This window comes from Herpailurus yagouaroundi, unplaced genomic scaffold (assembly GCF_014898765.1).
Source record: "Herpailurus yagouaroundi ecotype Mexico unplaced genomic scaffold, PumYag 141, whole genome shotgun sequence".
In the NCBI taxonomy this organism is placed as follows: Eukaryota; Metazoa; Chordata; class Mammalia; order Carnivora; family Felidae; genus Herpailurus; species Herpailurus yagouaroundi.
In genome coordinates this window covers 46,248,382-46,274,462 of record NW_024412396.1, presented here as the reverse complement: position 1 = coordinate 46,274,462, position 26,081 = coordinate 46,248,382, and the positions used below count along the sequence as shown (strand labels likewise).

The 26,081-nt window shown below is 44.2% G+C and overlaps 1 protein-coding gene across 9 annotated transcripts in view; it reads right to left on the bottom strand.

The window, feature by feature from the left end:
* The window catches only part of SIPA1L1 (signal induced proliferation associated 1 like 1), a 365,218-nt gene that overhangs the window by 35,366 nt on the left and 303,771 nt on the right, over positions 1–26,081 (bottom strand). For 7 of the 9 annotated variants that reach the window (XM_040477574.1, XM_040477573.1, XM_040477570.1 and 4 more), the window contains 6 exons: positions 22,621–22,890; positions 11,920–12,069; positions 7,305–7,429; positions 4,978–5,040; positions 4,422–4,540; positions 194–636 (listed from right to left, as the gene is read on the bottom strand). In XM_040477574.1, coding sequence (XP_040333508.1) covers positions 194–636; positions 4,422–4,540; positions 4,978–5,040; positions 7,305–7,429; positions 11,920–12,069; positions 22,621–22,890 — 1,170 coding nt within the window. The remainder of the gene's footprint in view (positions 1–193; positions 637–4,421; positions 4,541–4,977; positions 5,041–7,304; positions 7,430–11,919; positions 12,070–22,620; positions 22,891–26,081) is intronic. The other 2 variants (XM_040477577.1, XM_040477578.1) reach the window with 1 other exon arrangement.

The window sequence follows — 26,081 nt, the reverse complement described above, 5'->3', positions numbered from 1 at the left end:
GTTAAAAATAATGCATTAGGGTTGTAGGAATAAAATATTTTGGTGGCAAATAAAAGGCATATGTAAAAATAGCGGTCACTGCGCAGAAAACCCCTCCTTTATACTCTACTGAGTGAAGCAAAGTGAGATGAGGCTGGAAACTCGCTTCGGGAGTGGGCTGGGAAGGCCAGAGGCGGTAGGGGAGGGCAGTTACCTTGTGTGGGAAGCAGCGTCATTTATACTGAAAGTGCTGTTCTCCCTTGTCAGAGGGTTTGAGCCCGCTGGGCTCTTGCCGTGGATGTCCAGGCTCAGGGAGGACTCTGTTTTCCGGTCCATGCCGAGGCCGTCTGTCTCTAAAGTCCGATCTGCCATGGAGATCACTTCACTGGAACTATGCCACAGGGGTGCCACTTTCTCTTTGCTGGGCCCTGAGCGAGGGGACGACGTGGCAGCCCCCAGGGAGGCTGTGCTGCCGTGGCTGGGACCATAGGAGGTGGTGTCGATGCCACTGTCAGCGGAGGTGCCTTGCAGGTAGTTGTAGCTGTTGAGCTCAGACTCTGTGCGGTCCCCATCGTACCACTTCTCGTCGCTGTGGGCACTTGACGCGTTGCTGGAGAGGGTATTGCTGCTGGAGTGGCTTGAGTAGTGGCTGTCAGACTGCAAGGGAAGTAAGACTGCCTTAGGCATAGGCTCTGCTTCTTGAACACTGGGAAGAAACAACGGGAGAATGGCCCTGTGGCATGTTTCTGGTTATGGGGTTCTCACGGCACAAAAATTCCAGTGATAACAAGCCAAATACGGGAGGGGCCTGGAAGAACCTATTCAGAGTGTTCATGGCAAAGAGTGCTGGAAACAGGCCACGTTTAGATTTAGAACCCATTTTTCAATTCGCTTAGGCTAAATACTATCAATAATATGGAGATCACTTTAATCAGAAGGTATGCTGGATTCCAAAAGTCCTACCAATCAGAGTAAATGTAAGGCAAAATATGAGGCTTATTTGTAAAGAGATCTCCTTTTCCTTCCCCCCACTGGCGTCTGTGTAGGAGCCAGCTTTCTAAGGAGTGCTTGGAGATACGATTTATGCTACGTCAATTCAAGGGGTGAGCGGGGTGCGTGGTAGGGAAAGGAAATGATGGTGCTTGGACAACTGGATATCTGCATGCAAAAAACAAAGTATGAAGATGGGTCCTTATTGCACAGAAAAATAAACTCAAAAGATCAAAGGCTTAAGTGTATGAGCTAAAACTGTAAGACTCTTAGAAGAAAACATAAGTATACATCTTTGTGACCTGTTTATGCGATGGTTTCTCGGATATGAATGACACCAAAACCACGAAAGATTTTTAAAAAATTAATTGGATCTCACGAAAACTAAAAACTTTTGTGCTTCAAGAAACCCAATTAAAAGACGGGCAAAGGATTTGAATAGACATTTCTCCAAAGAAGATATCAAATGGCCAACAAACACAGAAAAAGATACTCAATAACATGGTGCCTGGGTGGCTGAGTTGGTTAAGCGTCCGACCTCGGCTCAGATCATGATCTCACGGTTTGTGAGTTCTAGTCCCGCGTCAGGCTCTGTACTGAAAGCTCAGAGCCCGGAGTCTGCTTCAGATTCTGTGTCTCCTTCTCTCTCTGTCCCTCCCCTGCTCACACTCTGTCTCTCTCAAAAATAAACTAACATTAAATAAATTAAAAAAAAAAAAAGATGCTCAACATCATTAGTTCCTGGAGAAATGCGAATCAACACCACAATGAGATAACACTTCACATACTAGGATGTTCTAACCAAAAAGGCAGACAGCAGTGAGGGTTGGCACGGTTGTGGGAATGTAAAATGGGGCAGCTGCTGTGGGAAAACAATCACAGCTCCATTCTTAGTATCTACTCGAGAGATGAAAACACATCACAAAAAAACCTTCCAAATGAGTATTTACAGAGCATTATTCATAATAGCCAAAATATAGAAGCAACCCACATGTCCATCACCTGGTGGATAAAAAAATGTATATGCATACAATGGGAAATTATTATCATAGAAAGAAATGAAGTACGAACACATACCAGAACATAGGTGAACCTCAAAAACGTTATGCTGAATGAAACAAACCAGACACAAAAGGCCAAATAGCGTATGTTTCCATTCATGAGATGCCCAGAAAAGGCACATCATCAGAGACAGAAAGTGGATGAGTGGCTGTCGACAGCATGGAGGGCATGGGAAGAGCCTGGGTAACTGCCTGAGGACACAGGATTTCTTTTTGGGGTGGATGAAAGCGTTCTGCAGTTAGACTGTGGTGGTGGTTGCACAGCTTTGGGAATATAGTAAAAAAAACCACTAAATTGTATACTTTAGTTTTTCTTTAATGTTTATTTATTTTGAGAGAGAGAGAGAGGGAGAGGGAGAAGGAGAGGCAGAGAGAGAGAGAGGGAGAGGGAGAAGGAGAGGGAGAGAGAGACAGAGACACAGAGAGAGAGAGAGAGAGAGAGAGAGAGAATCCCAAGCAGGCTCCGTGTTGTGAGCGCAGAGCCCCATGCAGGACTTGATCTCATAAACCATGAGATCATGACCTGAGTCGAAATCAAGAGTCAGACGTTTAACCGACTGAGCCACCCAAGGGCCCCTAGACTCTATACTTTACACAGTGGCTTAGCTGCTTAGAATGTTCTATAATTTACCAAAGAAATAAGATTTCAAAATATATCTGAATAAAATAATATTTTAAATTAGATGGGAGACAGGAAGTCCAGATACCTGGTGGAGATCAAGTGAAAAGAGAAGAGTAGACACTAGCTCAAGAGTGTGTGTGTGTGTGTGTGTACACACGCAGGTGCATGTGCATGATGGCTGAGAAAGGGACATGCTCTTCACTGGCTATGGAAAGAGGAGGACGACACAGAAATTTCACTTTAGAGGGAAAGATTCTTTCTTAAACAAGAACCCACCAATCCATTACCTAACTGGTGCCACTCTGGTTTTTTGCAACAACACCTTTTATGTTATGAGGTCTTCATTTATTTAATGTTTATTTATTTATTTTTGAGAGACAGAGAGAGAATGCGAGAGAGCGTGGGGGAGGAGCAGGGAGAGGGGAAGAGAGAGAATCCGAAGCAGGCTCCATGCAATCAGCACAGAGCCCGACATGGGGCTCGAACCCACGAACTGTGAGATCATGACCTGACCTAAAATCAAGAGTTGGACACTCAACCGACTGAGTCACCCAGGTGCCCTGGCCCTCATTTATTTTTAATGTTTGTAAGGCGGAACTTCTTTAGCTCTGGATCTGTGCTGTGTGAGCACTTTTAATGGGGTTAGCCCAAATCGAGATGTGCTAAGAGTGTAAAATACAGAACGGATTTCTATAGGAATGTGACACGAACCGCATTTGTTAAGTTTTGTAGTAGCCAATTAAAAAGTAAAAAGAAATAGGTGAAATTAATTTTAAGAGTATATGTAATCTAACCTAATCTATCCAAAATATTATTTTACCATGTCATCAATATAAAGGTGCTAATGAAGGAAAGGAAATTGACAGACTGGATAATTTATCACTTACAACATGTTGTGATGACAACATCGCATTTCTTCAGTAAATCTCTCACCCACAGCCCAGTGCAGGGCGCTTGCCCATGCACAGGCATGTGCTGTTTCTTTAGTTCCATATTCATTTTACTAGGGCAAAACTTACATGAGCAAAACCTCTTATTCTTAATTGCACCCATAAGTAGTAAGGAATTAAGTAGAACTATGGTGAAACAAAAATGTGTGTAAGTGTGCAGGACCAGAGAAGCAGGACGGGCAGCTGTCAGGAAGCTATTTATCCCCTTGACTGATGTTCCAAACAGATCTCATGCATGCAACTGTGTAAGCAAATAAAACCCACTTTCATTTCTTTTTAGTTTTCTAAAATGTTTATTCATTTTTGAGAGAGAAAGAGACCACGTGTGTGCACGCAAGCGGGGAGGGGCAGAGAAAGGGGGGAACAAAGAATCTGAAGAGGGCTCTGCGCTGACAGCAGAGAGCCCGACGTGGGGCTCGAACTCAAGAACCTCGAGATCATGACCTGAGCTGAAGTTCGACGCTTAACCGACTGAACCACCCATGTACCTCAATAAAATCTACTTTTAGCACATTTCTGTTCCGAACATTTCAGGACTGCTTGTGCTGCATCACATGGCCTTCCATCCAGGTCTGTGGGGGTGGCAGGTGCATTCCAAAGAGGAATTTGAGTTAATCTCAAAGCAACCTTAGGGCCCCTGGCAAAAGAAATTCCAGGGCCATGACTGCAAACACCCATCGTCCACCAGGGTCACGTGACTTCTTCTCTGACCATGTGGAAGAAACAGCAAAGCACACTGTGAAAACAGCCATTTTCACACTGCACAAAAGGCACATCGCTAGGAAGCTTATCATTTTTATTGTTTGACGGTTAACTTACATGCCCTTGTTTGTTTGGAGACAAATGGACCACCGGATCCTGCCGCATTAATCTCCCACTGGGGCTCTCTCGGAAAGCTGGCAGTACCTTTGATACTGCTGGGAGATGGCACGTTGGCTCTGGAATACAGCACAGGACATTACGGTGCGGGCACTAAATAGGTACAAGCACATGTTGACAAATGAAGACGGCTTGCCATTGCATTTCTCAGGTCACTGACCAGCAAACTCTGAATTTCAGCGATAAGCTTGTTGAGAGTTTACACGATAGACAGCATGTCAGAAACTAAGTGGCTGATGGGTAAAGCTTGCAGCTGGTGACAGTGTGTCACGTCATACACATTAGCATAGCCAAGTACCACCAAACCAAAGGCCATGAACAACGCGGCAAAGTTAGGAATCAACTTTTGGTTCTGGGGGAAAGTCGAGAATATATGGATTCAATTTATGAAATTCATTCATTGCAAAGTGTGGCTAACCTAGCTTGGTCTACATTACCTAGACAGGCATGGATGCAATCACGTGTTACTTACCATGACACTTTGGAAATATTTTACCTGTATATTCATGCTGCTCGAGGACAAAAGAATTGAAATCCTGAGGTCCTCTATAACTGTAAGCTAAGCACAACAGAAAAGACACACAGCAACTAGTTTACTTAAGACAATTGCTTCCTTTTGGACTCCAAGCTGGCGTTCAAGATGGGGTTCCAAAGGTAAAGGCTAAGCGATTTAGCTGCTTTAACACACCGGTAGCTAACAGCAACAATTCTGGACTTCTGCAGCACCATTGCTAAACGTAAAGGACTGGGCAACATACTCTATGACTCTGACTCTCAACCATTTCCAAAAGCAGAGGCAGAGAAATGAAATCTACTGAGATGGGTGTGCCAATTAAGCTCAACTCCTCCTCTCCACTGGGGTACCAGTTTGTAACACGCTGATGTACAAAGACAGGTAGGTCTGCTAGCAAATGAGAATCTCCTCAGCCTTTTCAATCAGTGACCTGAAAGTCCTTACAGCGTTTTGTTCTTACAAGGTCGGCCCTTTATACACTCAATAGAGTACGCGGAGTAATGAGAACGGAACAATTGTTTTTCTTGATTTCTCCCTGGCATGGGTTATACCAACCAAGCCCCAGATTCCATCTGACGTGCCAATTCGAGAAAGCTAGGTTATTCCTCTGGAATCGTGGAACGTAAAAAATTAGAAAAAAATTTATTCTAACATTTTATTGGAAGCCTTCGGTATTGGACGGTGACAGGCCACCAGTTGGTGTAAAGGTTTCTCTGGCAGGTTCTGGGGTATCTTACCAAAGTCATATCTTACTAACAGGATGGAACAATGTGTTGAAAAGATTCATTAGATTCATTGATATTAATTTCAGAGCCTTATCTATTAAGAGTGGGATGCCACCAAAACGAAAGTAGATGCAAGGAAGAAAAGACTGGAGGGAGGTTTATGAGAGCGAATGAATACAGGTCTAGGACGAGCCTCATAATTACCCTTTCCAGTCCCAAGATACCTTTTCGTTCCCCATATGACTTCACATGAGTGGGAAGTGTGGCACTGAACGTTGCACAAAGGGCTTGCTGGCAGCTTTGTTCAAAGCCTGCACTAGGAGCCAAAAAAAGCTGCTAAAGTCATGTTGAAGCAGGGATCCTTTCCACATGTGTCGTTACCATCTCAACAGTATCAAAACATATGGGATTAAAAGCATTCTGTCAAGAGCGGAGCAGCAGATCGGAAAATGCTCAGGTTTTGTGTGGTGGGGGTGGGTGCCGTGAGAGTGGGTAATGACAGATGGCTTCAGTAACAAGGCACATCTCACTGAAGTTACTGGAACAAAGCAGATCTCAGAACCTGAGAATTACATTTCTCTTCCTCAATTCCTGTCTTAGCTAAATATGTCTTCATTCCTTTCTACGATGACGATGACGGTCAGTGTATTTACGGGGGATAGTCATTAAAACAGAACAAACAATGCGTTTGCAAAGATAAAAAGATGGGTCTTTGCCTTAAAAGTTTACCCTTTTCTGCCCTGAAATTCACTTCTTTTTACCCCACACTGATGGTAATGCTACTAGAGATAAGATAAAGGGGGGAAAAAAGCCCACCCAACGGTCTAGATTCAAGTCCCTGATGTACCAGCTGTACTGAGGCTAACTCCCTGGCTACTGTTTTGAAACTCAGTCTTACTTCATGGGAAAATTTTGTTGCAGCAACTAGTATTCCAGTGTCCCCGTAGAACAACTGCGTGTAGGGAGAGAAAGGGCTGTGCCAGAAATCCAAATGAAGCCTCACTAATGCACATCTTTCCCATCCAGCTGTTTTATGCTGCTAAGACATGTCCTCAGCTGACAGCTTAATAGCAGAGACCGGGCGGGGTGGGGGGGTGGATACCACAGGAGGGAGGAGAGAGATCCTAACCAAGCTACATATGTGACTGAACAACAATTCCATCTCTTTCCCACTTTGTAGAGGTTTTTTGTTTTTTGTTTTTTGTTTTTTTTTTAACTTGACATCAAGAATACCAACGAGTCTCTAAGGGCACTTATACTAGGCAAAAACAAACAAGCAAGGGTCGAGGGAGATGCTTAGGACACATGTGGTTTGGCAGTCTGGCATTTTAATCTCGGTGCTGAAAGTAATTCCTATGTCCTTTCTATTTTTAAACTGGGGGCCACTTAGAATTCCTGGACTTTCCTCTCACGTCTTATTTGCTGCCCTCACTTATAGATAATCGAACTGACACTTAGTTCTCAATCACATTTGTTAACCAAGGCTGTCTTCTACAACGGAATGCTTTAAGGACGTCATCAAGAGGTGGCCAAAGTCGCCTCGGTGTAATAGCAACTTGCTTCTTGGAGGAGTTAGTCACTTACCCATCTGGTCAGCAATGCTATCCTCACTTCTTTGCCAGCTGGGGGTAGATTTCCCGCTGCCACCAATATCTGACTGGGTGTTCTGCCTGTCGATGGAGGCTGGGGATCTGCGGCTTACTCCAAACCTGTGGCAATTCCCCCAAACAAAGGCAAAGACGACATCAGGGACCTCAGCCATCAGGGAAAGACAGTCCTGGGTGTAATGAACTGAATCCTAGTGACAGGCACTACCGGTTTTGCTTACGTGTTGGCATTTGTACACTCAGGCTTATGCAGGCGTACTCAGGGGCCAGAGCTGTGTGTGTTACGGTCAACATACATCACTCTGTTTAAGAAAGGTACGTATGCTCGGTATATACACTGTAAACAAGGGCAGGAGACGTTAGCATCGAGCTAACCTAAGAAATATAGAATAGGAAACCCAAATTTTCTAGCCCACGTGTAGCCAAGCTTGGACTGTCATTCACAGGCAAGGGAAAGGCTTCCCAGTCCTAATGTTCCGTGGACATCTTCTAAGTGGAATATGTCAGGGGTTTCTCTGAACTCAGTGAGCTGCTAAGTCACTAAGTCATTCATTCCTGGAACAAGTATTTTCTGAGCATTTGCTCTAAGGTCTGAAAGACAAAGACGACTATCGTTTACGTTACAGAGTGACCACTTCTGAATTGTATATATTTTAAATTGCCTTTTGGGAAGGGCAATTTGGAAGTAGGTAAACTGGCATACATAAAGGCAAATGTCTATTTCTGGAAAGAACAGTTAACTATTTCATGAGCCAGTTTTATTTTGCCCTGTGCAGAATAATAATATGTGCCTAATTAAAGCATATGCCTTGATTAGCAATATCGGCAAAGTAAATACCAACTGAGCCCAGGAAAAAAGGCTGAGAATGTAAAATTCAAGGACTTACGTGGACATTTATAAATTTGTGTGTGGTTACTAATGAGCTTATGAGTAATCAATATGATAGAAGATTAACAGCCTGGAATGACGGATGCTTACAATACGTGTCTTATTTGCCACAGACTGATAAACACATGGAGAGAACTAGCAAGTTATACGCTGTAAGAGAAAGAGACAAGAAGGAGGGAGGCCTGGATCTGAGTTCCAGCCCCCCACCCAAAGTCTCGATTTATTTGTTAAATGGCAGTTCCATTATATGGATCTGGGGAGAAGGACCTATATAAAAGCATTTGCGAAGCAGAGAAGGCTGTAACATTAACCCGCTATAACCTCCTCCTAGCTACTTCTGCACAATGACCATTGTTTACAAACTCAGTCATAAGCCTGGCTAAACAAAGTTACCTCCATTATGATAAACAAGAAACTTGATTTACGAAAATTTCAGCAAAAGGTGCTCATTTAATAAAAAAGGGGGGGAGGAGTGGTTCCTACAAAGACTGTGTGTGGATTTCAGTTCTGCCTTTCCTGTAAGCTGGAAGAAAATGGCTAAAACTGTTTGCATCTTTGTACGTATTTATTACTTGATGCAATAATGCTTATTTTCATTAACAATAACAGCAAAGGGTGGTGGGGACGAGTCACTAATTATGATCTTTGCCATCTCCTCCCTAAGTAGGGTCCTTATTAAGCTCATATCTTCCAACTGGCCCTATGATTTTATTCTAAATTTTCAATAAATGAAGACATGTCCACAAAAGCACAGAGATAAAAGTTAAATATGAATTCTAATCTTGTTCTTCCTTTTTGGTAGCAGTGGAAACTAAAGACAACTCTTAAAACCTCTGGATTTAAAGTCAAATGCTTTTCTGGCCATCTGGTTGTATGTATGTATGTATGTATGTATGTATTTAATGTTTATTTCTGAGAGAGAGAGAGAGCACGAGCAGAGGAGGGGCAGAGAGAGAGGGGGACACAGAATCAGAAGCAGTCTCCAGGCTCTGAGCCCGACGTGGGGCTCGAACTCACGAACCACAAGATCATGACCTGAGCCTAAGTTGGAAGCTTAACTGACTGAACCACCCAGGCGCCCCTATTTTTTTTTTTTTTTTTTTTTTTTAATCTGGCTGTCTGGTTTTAAATGAATGACAAAGTAAGGCTGTCCTTAAATCCTGCCTTGAAAAGCATGTATCATCTGGCTGATACTTGAGGCACATTCAGTGACCACGAACTCTAACTCACGAGCTGGTCCATGGCTCTCCAGAGCAGGCTCACAGCCTGTCCTCATCATGGGCTGGAAACTTCTTCTCTACAACTTTTACTGGTCTCAGTTGCCTTCATGGACAAGCTTCCTCCCTCATGTAAGAGTGCTGGAAGAAAGCTGTAGTGGCCTGCCTACCTCTGTCTGTGCTTCTCGCCTTCAGGCTGTACACCCTCAGTTATGCTTCCCACCGTGCTCTCCAAGCTCTTCCATTTACCCAGGTCATCCCTCCCTCTGCCACGATCTGCCTCATCAACATTGCTCAAAGCGTGCGGCCCGAAAATACATCTCCAAGGATGGTAGAATAGACCCTATGTCTTTTCAACAGTGTTGTTTCCTACCTATCTCTCGTTTCCATACCAAACTGGTACAGGTGCTTTCCCCCCCACATGTAAGTGCAGTGGGCATTACTAGTCACCCTGTTACCTCTCAGCTGATCTGGGTGGTCTCAGTACCCCCACACCAGGGAGTGGGCAGGCACGCCCTGCACACAGGCAGACACTGGGCCCACTGAAACGGAGGGAAGAGGACAAGTGAGCAGATCACACTTGTGGACAACCACTGTGTACTGATCTGATGTACTGGTGTTACTCCACGCTTCTGAGCTTCTTGAAGTTTAGTATTAATGGGTTTGCAGCAGGCCACATACACTCCTGCCTCACGGTCAACTCGTACACCCCTATTTTTACTGGGCTAAGCTGTAGAGTAGACATGATCATCTTTCTCTTGGTAAGAGTAACTTTAGAATCCAACCTGGCCCATGGGCGGTGCATGTGAATCAGACAATGGACGGTCTCTTGGGTCACTGATATATGCAAAAACTGCCTGGGATCCAGACTAAAGGAGCGTATCATTACCTTCTTGTCAAAGATCACCCCAGGTAAAAAAGATGTTATACAGTATGGCAAATATCATGGGTAACCTCACAAACAAGGGAAAATTCCTCAACACCACCTACAGTCGGGTTAGCGTCACACATCAGGTTGAAGAATTACCACCTTACTGAAAACACTGTGTAGGGTGGGCACTGGAACCATGTTTCTGACATTTAATATTCACCAAAACACTAAGGTTTCGGCTTACATTTTTGGTATACGTTTAAAGCGTATCCCAGTCATAAGAAAACTGCTTTTGTTGTTGTCGTTAGCTCATTTATATTTTGTTGCACTAACAAACAACAAGTGTTGTTGTACTAACACTAAAGTTGCAGCGGATTCTTATTTTTGAAGTAAAAGCAGGCCATTTAAATTCTACTAATTGAAACAAGGAATAATTGGTTAGGACTTGTGGTATGGTATGATAATAATACTTAACTCATAAAACCTTTTGCAGGAACTCATGAATAAGAGATACATTTTTTTTTTTCTAATTGTCACTGAAGTAAATAAGAGAAGACATGTGCATTTTAGATATACTACCCAGGGAATCTTGCGGAGGACCCCGCGATGCAGGAGGCGCAAGCATATTGTGTAGTGGTTTTATTACCTACTTTCTTCTAATATAAATATTTAGCATCAACAACAAAAAAAATCATACTTAATAGCTGTAAACCAACAAAATGCTATAGGATAAAAAAAATACCCATTATGAAGGTATTCTTAGTAAGCCTGACTATTTTGTAACATGGAAAAATCTCAAAAAAGTAACCAAATCATGTGTGCGTTTGTTAAAAATGTATTTGGGGGAAAACTCAGAATAGAAACATGGGTTTTTATAAATGCCTCACATTTGATTTTCAAATGGTTTTGAGTTCTCCATCAACCTCCCCAGAGAGACACCCCAGCAGGAAGTCTCTGACAGTTGACTCTTGCTCTGGGCAAAGGTGGCATGTGTGGGTCACGTAACATTTTGCTGCTAATTACTTCCCAACTTCTAGTCGGTTGGGGTCTGTTTTTGTTTTTGTTTTCCTTTCTTTTTAGTAGCCTCTCAAATCAGGTACATTTAGCCTTCAGTCTCTATGTCTTGTCAAAGGCAAACAGTTACCTTTGGGTGTTTCGTGTTTTCGAAAGAGATGAGAAACAACAACCAACCACAGGCCGAGATTGCAGAAGCCTTTAAAAGTGTGAGAAAAATAATTTTAAGTTTCGAACAGGATGATGGCTCCCCCTACTCTAACAGCCACACAAACTCCAGCCAGTGCAAGAAGCATGCTCCCGAGCGTGCTTCAGAGGAAGTGACAAAATCTGTGCCGTAAGACTAGGACAGTGCACGCGACTGCAGAAAGTGATGCAGTCTGATTTCTTTGTTTCGGGGGCCTTGGAGGCTAGAGAAGGATGAAGAAACCACTTCCTGAGAAGTGGTTTGAAGCAGACATTAAAACATCTTCTATCTGGAATACTGACCGCATTCCCCCTTTGGCTCCTCCTTTGTAGATGGGTCAAGGCACGTCTGAGTCACAGGTGAAAGGCAGCGATGGGGGGCAGGGGGCGTGCGGAGGGGCAAGGGCACACCTACCCTTCGGGCATGGACTTCTGCCGGTAAGTGCCTCCGCCAGAGCCCGTCTCGCTGGATGAAGATAGGTTGCTAGGGGAGTTCCGGCACTGCTGGGACCTCGCGAGGGCCATGGAGGAGACCGTCACGTAGATGTCTGAGCCAGGAGACAGCCTGCGAGAGCAAACCAAAAATATGCAGTCAGTCCAAGGGGAAGTCCCGAGGCAATGCACCATGGATAATATCCTACCAATGCGACAGAGAAAGCGACTTCATGGAGATAGTGAAAATGAGGCCAGCTGGAAGCCTACAAAAGAAACTTCTCCATAAAACTACTCCCTTAGGAACAGCTGGAAAATGGCTTTGAAGATGGGGGGGGTGGTGTGGGGTGAGGGGACATCAAAAATAATGGGGGAAAAACAACATGTATGTTTCCAAAAGCTGCCAAAATTCATTGGGTTGAATTGATTGTGCAGTTTCCTAGAATGGCAGTGCAGAGGATAACTGAGCCCCAGTGACATTAACATAGCAATTAATTCCAATTTTTCACACTGGTTCTCCCAGAGTCAAGGACCACACTGAGACCGGTGCGTTCTCCGCGTCTTTGTCTTGGGGTGTTGTTACTCCAAGTCTGGAATGAATATTCAGATTTTGCTATTTGGTATTTGTAAATGTGGCTGAGCATCACCATATAAAAACCTCCAACAACAACAACAACAAAAACGCCTAGAACGTCAGTTGTTGAACTTCTGCGATGTCCCAGCAGAGGTGTGTGCTCTGCAGATGGTCATCCTGCTGACTGGCTCTGGGGACAGAAACCAGAGCTCTGTCATCAGGACAGACACAGACTTTGTCCTTTGCCTCCTCTGTTCCAGTAGACAATAGGGCAACCCCGGGGACATCAGTAAGTGAAGCTGGCACCTGTGACTGGGGGTAACCTACATCTTCCTACTGATGTTTTGGTTCAGAGGGAACGCTGGCACAAATCCCTCGACTCCTGTGGCAGGGCAGGGCACTTCTGTGCAAGAGCAGAGTGAGAGGAATCGAAGTCACTCGCTCGGTAAGCCAAGCCTCTTGGTTGTAAATCCACCGCTCAGTGCTAAAAGACTCGTGTCCCCCAGAGCAGGCCGGGTTTTCTTTTCTTACCAGGACAGCTTGCAGTGGGTCTGCACGGTCAATGCTTTCACATGAAAAGCTATCTTTTTACCCAAACTAAAGTTCTGAAGCCTGGCGACGGAACCCGATCCACTGAAACCCAGAATTTTCCAACAGCGAACCTGTGTGCCTTCTGGAGCAGGGCAGAATAGGGTTTCAGGTTCGGGAAGTTGACAGAGGGGTTAACAGAATCCCAACGAGAAGCTTTTCTCACAGAGAAAGGATGAGGACAGATGCTGAAATTATAGCTCTCAAATCCTTCTATACCCAAGAGGCGGGTCTGACTTGAGAATCCAGATCTCTCCGCTCTGCCGCAAACCCCGAATCTCCAGCTGTCTCCTAGACATCGCCACTGAACAGCTCAAATTAAACCTCATCAAACCTAACAGGTTTTTCCATTCCCCCGCCCAGCCCTCGAAACCTGCTCCTCCTGTATTTGTTATCTCAGGCTGAACACCTTGAAACCATCTCCCCCGTCCCTTTCCTCATCTTCCATGTCAACTCCTCTAATTAAGTTCAACTTTTGATGAGTAGAAGCTGTGTGTCAGGCACCCTGGGTGCTGGTCTGGACAACACACAGACTTAAGAAGTTAACTGGTCTTCAACCTGCTGACCGTCCTCCAAACTCCCTCCTCTCTAGCCTGGATCAGCACACCTGGGCCCTAACTGGTCTTCAAAGTCTAGGCTCTGCTTACCCCATCTGAAGCCATCCCACATGCTTCTCCATAGCTTCCCTTTGCCTACAGAATAGAGCACCGAATGTCTGGCCCCCTCTTCCAGGCCTTGGACTGTCTTGTTCAAGTCCCTTCCCTTCTCCATTCCCTCTTCCTGTCTCCCTGCACCCTACATTCTAGACACATTCAGTGTGCCCCTATTCTCAAACCCAGCTACCAAATGCATACCTTTACTCACCTTGCCCTCTCTGCCTCTCTTCCCCCTTTCTTACATAATGTCCTTTTTCTCTGAGGCTTAATTCCAACATCATATCCCTGAATTCATAGATTAATTAGAACCTCCTTGAGTCCCACATGGTCTGTTCTTTGTACCATTACATAGCACAACCTTTAGCACAGTTTTATGTGCGTCTATCTCCACAACTAGATTTGCTTCTTAAGGGGCAGGACTGAGACTTCCTTATCTTTACAGCTCTGACTGCTTAATACATGTTTGTGGAATGAAGGAGAACATCAGCAGTGCGGGTGGGTTCAGATTAAGGGCCCACAGTGGGGCACCTGGGTGGCTCAGCCGGTTAAGCGTCTGACTCTTGATTTCGGCGCAGGTCGTGATCCCACGGTCTGTGGGTCTGAGCCCCACACTGTCAGTGCTGAGCCTGCTTGGGATTCTTTCTCTCCCTCTCTCTCTGCCCATCTCCCGCTCAGTCTCTCTCTTTCAAAATAAATAAATAGACATTACAAAGAAGAAGGAAGAAGAAGAAGGGCCAATAGTGACGTCAGCTGCCTACGTCAGGGGTTCCACTAACGGTGGGTCTGTATCAGTTGAAAAACAGTTGCCTGCTAATAATAAAGTGCCAAAATTAGTGGATACTATACTAAGAGCAATGAAAACAGATTCAAAATTAATACTCTCCTTCAATGTGAGAAAAAGGGATGCTGGAATTATAACCAGATACCCCCGAGCATATCATCAGTCTGACAGGTAATGGCAAGAGAACTCGCTGGCAATGGCTCCTCTAGGTAGTACCAAATGGTGCACAAAAGGACACCGAGAATGCTCAGGTAAGGCCCTTGGAGGAACGGGATGAGAAGCTAGGGAAAGAGGCAGAGCTCCCATGCTCCTCCTGTTATCGCCACACAGACTCAGAGAAATACCAGCCACACAGCGGTGCTCTCATGAGGACACAGGCTCAGGAGAGGGCTATGTGTGGGGCAGCCACGGCGGGGTCAGGGACCAGTGGGGTCTTGGGACACCAGCTCATCCCTACTTCTCAGTAATGTGTTTTGATAAAAGAGAGATCAAGACCCTTCCTTAGGTACCATAAAATCCACATCTCATTTCTCTTCCATGAAGACATCTCCCAAATTTCTCCCTGTTTATTCTGAAACAATCGGAAGAGGTACGGATTAAGGAGCAGCGTGGATCCAAATGTAACAAGACACCACACTCCTCTCTATCTTAAGAGTTTGGCTTCTATAGGCGCGGACTACAGAGAAACTTCAACTACAGTTTCACTTGTAGGTGCTTTGATTTTCCCACTGTGAGGGGGAGGAGGTGTTACAGAAAGATGAAAACCAAGTGCCATGTTAACCTTAATGTTAACATACGTGGTCAGGGCCAGTGTTAACATCTGGGGGCCGATGCAAACTCTCTCTTCAGGGTAAACAAATAATGCCACTGAATTGACTGCATGGTGAATGTTAAAATGTTTCTGTTTCTGTGAGGAAGTAACCACTGATTCCACAGGAAAAGTCAAGACGTAGCTTACAATTGCATTTAGAGCCTGTTTTTCTGACTCTGCTCTCTAAAACGAACATTACTTTAAAATCATCTCATGCTAGTTCTCAACCTCAGCTCCTTTATTTGGCAAATGTCTCAGAAAATTCTACTTGGTTACTGGAGTTATCCCAAAGTGAAAAAACAGCATTTCCAGGAGGCCAGCATTCATTCCCATCCTTCTTTTGCATTTATGTAACTCAATAGTGGCTTTGTTTTCTGTCTGTTCACACACACAGCACACACAACCAGAAACTGATGGCAAGCCATCCAAATGTTTTTACGACTCTAGATGTACGTATGGCGGGCAAAACAATTTTCAGAATTAGCTCTTTTGCTGATCTCTTCCTATTCTTTTCAAATACTCTGAAACTGATACTACCACACAAATATTATTTGACAACAGACCTCACTTGGGGAGTAAGAGGTCCCGCCTGCCTGGCACGGGCAGTGCCCTTTCTGCCAGGGAGCGCCTGCGGCTGGTCATTACTCAAGGTGGGCTGCGTGCCGTCCTGTGCTTTGAAAAGGGGTACCCCCCAAACTGGCTCACAGAGGAAGCTAGCAGGCTGACTTCTTGAATCTCCACCCCCTCACCACCCACTTTATTTTAAGGGTTGCTGGGGCCAGTGAAGACTTAGTTAAGCAAGATCACAAGGCTTTTCCTCTCTTTTGAGATGAGCTGAGATCTTTCTACTTCCTCCTAGTCTTAAAGAGCACCCCCGCCCATGCCACGCCCCTCCCCAACCCCAGCATCTGGATGTTAATGCCCAAATAGGTTTAGAGGACGAACAGGAACGCATCTTTCAACTGCTGTGAGGTTTTTTTTCCAATTCTGTGGAATGTAAGAATTTTCAAGAATGTTCTGGTCACTGTGAGAAAGGCAATGTCTAAACCTTTTAGTGTTAATTTCGGTAGATTCTTTTCCCTACATTTTTGTCAATTTTAGCCAAGAAATAACTAAATGTTTTTAAAGTAACTGATATTAAGTGTCCTCTGGAGCTCCCTCTCACTTCCCTCTGCAGAAACAAAACACCAGGTCTTTTTGATTGTATGACAAAAATGCAGCAATTGAAAAAGTCATGATCACCAGCCTGACAGACAATGCCTCCATAGTCTGCAGGACTCCACTGAACACCAGCTTTTCATTTACATGCGACGCATTTCACTGCGATGAAAACAAGGAGTTGAATGGGATGGACATTTAGGAAGAGATGGTCCAAGATCAGAGTCAGTTCTTCATTTTTCCAGAAGCATTCTCACACCAAGACAAAAGGGAGAAGAGATTCACCCTCAAGACCCGGATTTCCAATAAAATAACTTTTGCACCCCACCACATCCTTCCCATAAATCAACTCACAGGGCCACACGCACAGTGTTAACATTAATAGATTCTCATTCAATTGATCTCTTCAGATTGTGACCGATTATAATTTATCAAGTTACGGATAAAGCATTCAGTATCCAAACAGCTGATGACAAAACTTTTTCCTGAGTAGTTCTGTATAGGTTGAATTATGTCCTGCTTTGTACCCCTAAGTGACAGCACTCCTAATGTGTCCAAGGAGACAAGGCCCTCTGTAAGCCAAGTGCAAACAGTGGAATGATGGTGAAAACAAGAGAGAGGGTTTCAAATAGCAGCAATGACTGACAAATTAGATACTTGAGTCTGTAATTAAGCACAGCATTTTACCACAACTTAGCAGTTAAAATGCTGTTCACCCAGGGAACAGGACCAAGTTGAAACCTGTCTTTAGCAATCTGTATCAACCAGGATTCTTCCAGAACTATATAAAAAAAAATATGTTTTTTTTTTCTCTAAATGACTCAAGGTAATGTAATTTGGGTGCTTTATCCAGACTAGAGCTTGAACAAACTATATTCAAATTCAAGTCACTGTATGTACCGCTGTCTTTTTATCTCTTCCTACTGTGTTCTCTGTGAACCAGAGCTACCCCTGGCTTTCTGACCAAACACTTCATGTCAGCTGTTAGGATTGGATCCTGGAGATCCTGTTCCGATGAGCCTCCACTGACAAGGTCAATTTACAACGAGGAATAACTCCCCTGCCCGGTTAGGAAAATACGGCAATTCATCACGGTGAGATAAACAGATCATCACGTCACAGCTGCTGGCAAGATGTTAGAAGTTCACAGCCCGGCACACATCATGGATGCCTCTTGAGAAGAGCCAGTTTTATATCTAAGAGTGACACTAAAGAACAAAAAATAAAAACGGATTGCTTGCAGGACCAGCTACATCGCGAATGCTAGTTCTGCCCTGTGTACTCGGGTACCTGGTACGGCCGTTCACTGAGGTGGGGGACACACTAGAAAGAGGAGGTGATGGACGAGTGGGAGCCCACTGGTGCTTCTAAGTATGAGCCACTAATGTGACATCCAAGGGCAGACGTTCAGTAGGTAGTCAGGCAAATGAATGTGACAAGTACAAAGGAGATCAACAGACACCATTAAGGAACGGCCCACATGCAGGATGGCTGACGTAACTCAGACAAACAAGCTACTCTGAGACACTGCACAGCATGGGATTAAAAGAAAAATGAGGAAGGAGCAGTGGAGGACACACAATTGGTGGGGAGGGGGCGATGAGACAGGTGCAAAGAGCTGCCAAAAAAAAAAAAAAATCAGGAGTTAAGGTTTTGGAAGATGGGGAAAAGGAGTCTGAAGGACAGAGCAGCGAATGGTGTCAGATAAACTAAAGACACCACATGCAGGGGCTTTAGCTCAAGAAACAGGGAGGGCAGGGGCTGTAGCCTGAGTGACCTCAGAGAAGCTCAGAAGTTCTAGGATTTAAGGGTCCTCAAGTCAAACCAAACAACTATGATTCAGGTGGACAGCACCTGTGGTGTGCAAGTTCACATTGGAAACTTCTAACCACAGCTGACTGCCTTACTAGAGGAAGAGGAGGGATTACATGGGTACTTGCTCTGTCTCAAAGCAGAAAATGACAGTGAAGATTGGCATGGGAACTGCATTTAGAGAGCACTTCCTTCAAAACGCAGACTGATGGGGCACAGGACTTGGGCTTCCTGTGAGGTGCTGGTTCGGAACCTCTCTAAGCGCAGAAATGCTCTCCATCCAGCTGCTTAGAGCTGAGAGCAGTGGGGAAGCAGGGAACGGTGGCATCCAGGTAACACTTAAAAGTGCCCAAGTGGCTCAGATCCAACACCAAATATTTGCATAAAGGCTGGCGATGCTTCCTCTAAAAACACAAAGACAAAGGAAAATTCTTTATGCTAAGATGCCTGTTGTTTAGGCAAAGCCCCTGAAATAGATAAGCTTTTCAGAGCATATTAACACAGTTTGGGGCTTTATTACCGATCCCACATTATGTTTAAACACAGTAAAGTGTTCAGTTCAGTGTGCTACAGCAGAAATTTTGGTTTTAATTCTACCCTTGCACTCCAGGTAAATTTGAGGCCAAAACAGTGATTCCATCATATTACTTACTTTTTTTAATGTATTTATTTTGAAAGAGAGAGAAAGAGAGAGAGCGAGAGAGAGAGAGTGCGCACACGTGTGCAAGCTGGGAAGAGGAAGAGGGAACTGTCAGTGTAGAGCCTGATACAGAACTTGAACTCACAAACCATGAGATCATGACCTGAGCCAAAACTAAGAGACGCTTAAGTGACTGTGCCACCCAGGTGCCCCCATCTTACCTATTTTTGTTGAATAAATATTGTTCCTGTTAAGAAATACTATTCACACATATACTATCAGATTCTATTTCAAAAGGCCATCTGGAGAGCATAAAGCTCATATATTTAAGCCAAAGAGAATTAGACTTTAGTCTATTTAGATGGCAAACGAGTCATCTGTTTTTACTGCATTGGTTTCTCTCAACAGTGTATAGAGAACACAATTGAGTGAAATAATTCTTGTTAGAAACCTCAAACACCAACACATTTTGGTATGTTATAAAAATCATGCCCTTGGTATTAAAGGAAAAAGGAAAATCTGTTCCACAAGTATTTACAAAAAAAAAAAAAAAAAAAAAGAAATCTTCCCAATGACCTTTAAGTCCGGGATCTTGCATAAAAATACAAGAAAAACTATACTTCTACAAGCAGTCAATTTGTGTTTTCATCTGAAATGAACCATGCTGGAACCAGCCGCGGTGAACGGAGCGGGCAGATTTGTGTAGCAGACGTGGGCAGGGCAGACTTGGGAGAGCTGCTGGCTTCAGCTTAATACAGCTGGTTTCTCTACAGTTAAATACAACCTAACCTGGGGAAGGGAAATAAATGGAAGGAAAATTATGTAAAGGCAATACTTTGGTCTCAGTATTCAGCTCATGCTGTTATCGGTAAGGCAAGATTCAAGATATGGTGGACCCTGGCATTTAATTTGACCATTTGTGATACATCTGAAAGGAGTCCCTTTCTCCTACAGATTGCCCAGGTACAAATGTGAATGTCCCACAGGGCAGGACTGGTATGAGGGGGAAGGTCGAGTGCATGAGGAGAGCCCAGCAGCCAAGGGCCTCACTTCCCAATCTCAGTAAGGTGCTCTGTTCTCAGTAACACCATGAAGGGGAGGCTTTTCAGTTATGTTTTACTACACTTCATGGAGAAAATGATACTCCCAGGTAAATTTATGAATCTGGGGATTCATGGAGGACTCAGGAAGTATCCCTGATGAATGTCATGAGTCTATTCTATATCTAAGTATCTCTGAAACAATAGCAAAACAAAGTTCCTCAAATAGGATCTTCTCTGTGACTCTAAGTGGAAACTTAAAAAAAGAAATACTGCATTACTAAAAATGAGCAATGATGGGATAGGAAACCCAACTCTTTAAGTTTACACAAAGGAAGAATACCCAACCACCACATATTTCAAAATGAAGACGAGCCAAGTGACCTGAATATCCTGCATTTGTAGAGCTGAGATTTTACAGGTCACCTAAGCTCTCCATCGTAAGATCTGAAATATCAGTCCTGTGTCCTCAAGAATACCTGATACTCAGAAGCCTGAGAGGTTACATCTCCCCAAAAACCACTGGTGGCCTTTGCTCCTGCCACTTTCATCTGTGAAGCCTGGAGGGTGCCAGGGCCACTCCAATGGTTTTACGGGGAGAGCACTCAGATTCCCCTTCCCCTGGGGATTGGGTGCTGGTTAAGATGAACGGCAGACACAGGGACCTGCAGAAATAACCTCTCGAACTGAGAAGAGCTCCATCTGGGGAATAACGCAGTTGACGGGTTCTCTAGCACTAAAATCTGCCTGCATCATAAGATGATAAGCAGCTACAAAAAATATTTCCACTTTTGAGGTCAGGATGTTCAGCAACAAGCTTTAGTTTTTGTTGCAGAAATTAAATTCAACATGGAATCAAAATACATCCTGTTTTTTTCTTATATGGAATACTGTATAAAGAAATTAACACAAAACAATTTAACTTGTAAAACTCTGATGAAAGAGAAAGAAAATAGCATTAAGAGGGGGAAGAAAGGGCCCTTCTCTAAACAATGATTTCCTAAGGCTCATCTTTCAAAATGTGGGCCAAATCATGCATTCTAGTTCACACACACCTTGGGGAGAGCCAAGTTTGGAATGTGTAGAACAAAGAGTTTATTCAGAGATCTCTTGGATGTTTTTACTCCTCAGAAATGAAAGTAAGAGTCCACATGCTCTATCGTTTATTGAGATAAAGAGTAAAGCTCTACAAATCACTCTCCAAGATTAAGTGAGCAATTTTAGAAAAGACAGCTAGTTTTGTTGGTGGCGGTGGTAGTGGTGGTTTTTACTGAATTAGTTTTACATGGTATCCTAGTATTTCTGAACTAGTGAAGTGACAATGTTTTATGCAACAGATCAAAAGTTAGACTTAAGATAAACGACCTCCAGCTTTCCGGGGCGCCTGGGTGGCTCAGTTGGTTAAGCGTCTGACTTCGTCTCAGGTCGTCATCTCACAGTTTGCGGGTTCGAACCCTGTGTCAGGCTCTGTGCTGACAGCTCGGAGCCTGGAGCCCGCTTCGGATTCTGTGTCTCCCTGTCTCCCTGTCCCTCCCCTGCTCATGCTCAATCTCTGACTCTCTCAAAAATAAATAAACATTAAAAAAATTTTCAAAAACAAGCACACACAAAAACCCTCCAGGTTTTCTGCTCCCAACGTGAAACAATCTATGACTACGAAAGCGTAGCTGGGGCCCATTTTCCTTGGCACTCTGTACCTGCTGGACCTGGTTTCCACTGCTTAGCTGAGCCAGACTCACGTTTTGGCTCCCACCTTCCTTCTGCCCCACACAGCTCCTAGAACAGACAGTTCTCCCCAACTCCGGGGATTCCTGATCCCTCTCCAGTGTGGGGGTCACAAAAATATTCGGAGATATGATCAAGACAAGCAGAAGTGTTGAGGAGAGGGCAGGGAACAGAAAAAAGTTGGCTTCTTCTAGCGGGCGACTAACAGCTTACTGAATTAAAACGGTCTCCTTCATTAGCATAGGTAATGCACAGTGCTATTATTTAGGATGTTTACAATCTTTTTTTTTTTTTAATGTTTATTTATTTTGAGAGAGGGAGAGAGAGAATCTCAAGCAGGCTCTACGCTGTCAGCACGGAACCCTGTGGGGGTTTGATATCACAAACTATGAGATCATGACTGGAGCCAATATCAAAAGTCAGATGCTTAACCGACTGAGTCACCCAAGTGCTACTAAAATTTTTACAATCTTCGTTAACAAAGTGACACAGACACCCAACCAAACACCTGCAATCTTTTGCTACTATCCTATCACTTCTCCCCAAGAGACAAAGACTATCAAAGATGACAATATGGTCAATGTCACCTCAATGCGTCTGCCAAGTTCTAGCCCATCATAGCCATTAAGCGTGCAGTGATGGTTTCTGTTGCTATCACATGGAGATGAAAGGACAAAGCACAAATACCATGACTCAGAGCTGAATGCTCTGCTGGAACGTATCCCCTTTCACTCTCATGGCTTTGGAATGCTCCCATGCTTTGAAAGCCACCGGGGCATGCATCTGTTTCAATTCCTGATTTCTGGTAAACCATGGAAACACCTAAAGCTAGTGTCTGTGGGTCTGGTGCTCCTTAAATCTGGGGCAGACTCAGAGCAAACCTTTGAAGGTGCACTCACCGCCTCTCCAGGGGGCGCCCGTCACTGGAGATGCTTCGAGGGATGTTGGCGGCTCTTTCTGGAGGAGCCATCTTCCCGTCTCCTTTGCCAGCATTCAGCCTCGAGGTCATGGGGCTCTGCACCTGGGAGGGGACTTGAGCTGAGTGAGGCCCCTTGTTGGCATTCCTCTGCCATTTGTTATTATTTCGGAAGGGAAACTTGAATTCGTATGAAACCCCTTCGTTCATTTTGTATTCCATCACTGGCATGCGGTACGTTTCAGAGCAACTCCTATTAGGGACACAGAAAGAAGAAAAATTAATATTGCTTCTTTTTGTGGGTGGAACCACACTGATTCTCATTAACAGTTAAAATGGATCAAACACTTCATTCTTTGTTTCAAACTGTCTTTTAATCATCGGGCCCTATAATTACCGTCCTTTCAAAAACCAGAACCCCAGGAAGTACCACACGAGTGTATTTTCCTTTGCTGCATCTCAACTATTGAGTCTGAGAGAGGGAGTCTTAAAAAAACAGCGAGACCCACCGTCACCGGGGTGAGTAGAGGGGGTAGGTTAAGGGCAGAGTCAGGACCACGGCCTGAGCAGGAAATGCAGCCAGGCGGGCATGACTGGGCCTCAGAGGAAACAAGCAGCTTTGTGCACCCTTTATCGAGTGTCCTGAACTGGGGACCCAAAAAGGTACTGGATTTGTTGGGATCCTAGTAAGTGGGGTTACATTTTGAAACCCAAATTGAGAGCCAAGTTTAGCTCAGAAGGAGGGGGAAAAAATCACCAGGGAACAAAGCATGATCTGAAATCGGACTCCTTGCCCAGCAACCCAAAAGCCAGATATGTCCCATAGCAGCACTGTCCCCAGATAGCAGCCTGAGTGAAATTAATGTCAGGCAAAAACGTCTTCTACTGCTTTAGCCCCTTTTTTGTGCTACCATCCCAACCCCCAAACCTTAGGAAATGTGGAACCCACTTTCCATTTCTTTTACCCAAACAGCCAAGGAAGGTTCAGTCCATTATTAATTTGATTGACAGACAAATTAACTGAAAAAAACCTATGCCCACTGAAGCATTAACTCAAACTGAGCACTTGAATTTCACTACTAAGTGACAAAAATGACTTTTCTGCTTAAAGGAATTTCAGAGATTGAGAAGCAAGTGGGGAGCCTGGGAAAGGAAGGGTTAAGAGTGATTACGAAACATTTTAGAGAAAGAGGAGAGTCCAAGCAGTTCTGCCCACTAGAGACATAATGCGAGCTGGTAGCCACGTGAGAAAAATAAAAGGGAACAGGTGAAATGAGTTTAATACTATATTTTTATTTAATCCGATATATCTAAGATGCTATCATTTGAACATGTAATCAACAAATATTAAGAAATTAACAATGAGATGTACATCCATCTAAATCTAGTGTGTATTTTACATGTTCAGCACTTCTCACTTTGGACTAGCCACGTTACAAGGGTCCCTTGGCCACAGGAGATGTGTGGCTCCTGACTGCATCACACGGGTCTGACGGTTAGGTCTTGACTTGGGAAATGGGGTTGTATGGTGGGTGCATAAGCCAGTGGAAGGTGCTGCTCTCTTAGGACCTTGTCTGCATGTCTCAGGCATAATTTCTGGGTTTCTAACATGTACCCCACAATGCTCCCTTCTCCCACGTCCCCACGAGAGACACAACTTTTGAGAAGGGCTGCCTCTTCCTTTTTTTTTTTTTTTTATGTCTGTTAATTTGAGAGAGAGACAGAGACAGAGACAAAGCATAAGCAGGGGAGGGGCAGAGAGAGAGGGAGACACAGAATTAGAAGCAGGCTCCAGGCTCCAAGCTGTCAGCACAGAGCCCAATGTGGGGTTCAAACCCATGAACTGTGACATCACGACCTGAGATGAAGTTGGATGTTTAACCGACTCAGCCACCCAAGCGCCCAAGAAGGGCTGCTTCTGAGGTGCGTGCATTTGCTGGGGTCCCTGCCTGCTCAGTCTCAGTCCACATCTTCAATCAGCAGCTTTTCTTACAGTTCTCTTACCAGTCCTCCCGACTCCCCAAAACTCTAAGTCAACCTTAATCTGACCCTCCACCCAAGGTTCTGGACCCCTTAGAAGCTTTGACAATGGCTTTCAAACTTTTTGGACCATGAGCCCAGTAACAAATTCATTTTACACTTGATGCAGCACGACACCCCCCCCCCGCCACCCCCACACACACACCCTTCCATTCTGCTGTATTCTGTGTTAATCCACTTCATTAAAGAAACACATTGAATGCAGCCTCCCAAATGGATTTCGTGATCTACTTAAGAGTTACAACCCGCAGTTCGCAAAACACTGCTTTACCGAACATTTGACATGACTTTTAGCAGTTAATGACTTCTTATGTAATAAACCTTTTCTCTGATAGGAGGGAATGTCACCTCAGGCTTTGACATAATTTCTAGCTTTGATTCTGATCTCTCTGACAAAAAAGCTGCAATACTTTTCTGATTCTTAATAGAGGTATTACTGTAGTATGGTTTGAAATCTTCCATTTCTGACTAAATATGGCATATTATATCTCGTGCTCCGGTCTATAAATATAATGCAAGATTCCTGCAACTTGCAAAAGGGATATTAATTAAAATAGGCAATAACCCATGGGAAAATTTCCCTCCACCTCAAAATCAGGACTAGCTTTTGCTTCACCCCAGCAGTGGTCTGTTTAACTTGAAAACTCCATGGATCATATCACTCTACTATATATATAAAATACCCTTCTGTTGGGTGCCAACCACCAGCACATGCACAGAACATTACCACCGTGTGTCCTGGCACTAGCGTTTCCAAAATTTTCCCGTAGGCCATGTTTTCCCCTCTCCATACCCTACCCGCTAAGAGATTCTCTTGCTGAGTTTTTAAATTTCATGGCACTTCCTATGTACCTTTACAGGTACAGGCTGCTTCTCAAGTCCATATTGCATCATGGCTGATAATGATAGACAGGGATAATAGAAACGATAATAATGTACTATGAAATGGACAAGTTGCTTTCATCTTTTGGGCCTCAGCTTCTTTGGGAAACAAAAGGTTTGGAACTGGTCATCGCTAACTTCCTTCTAGTTCAAAAACTCTTTGAAATGGTCTCTTAAGCTACATGACATTTAACACTAAAACCAGTGAGAAGACTCCAAAGATTTTATCTTCTCTGTAGTCTATTTGGTTTCTACCACTCCTACTAACATATAGCTAGAAACCTTCTGCACAGTCGATAACAGAATGCAGTAGGATAAAGCCTAAGGAGGGAGAGAAGACTCATTCGCAGAAAACGAAAGACGACGGATTCGCAGTGCTAAACCTCGACCAACTCGCCATGTCTAATCGCCTTCCAAGGTGAACAGACCACCCAATAGCTTCCCATCACTTACTTATCTCTGCAAATATAAGAATGATACGCGGAATCAAGAAGCGGGCAGTACACTGAAGACCAAAGATAA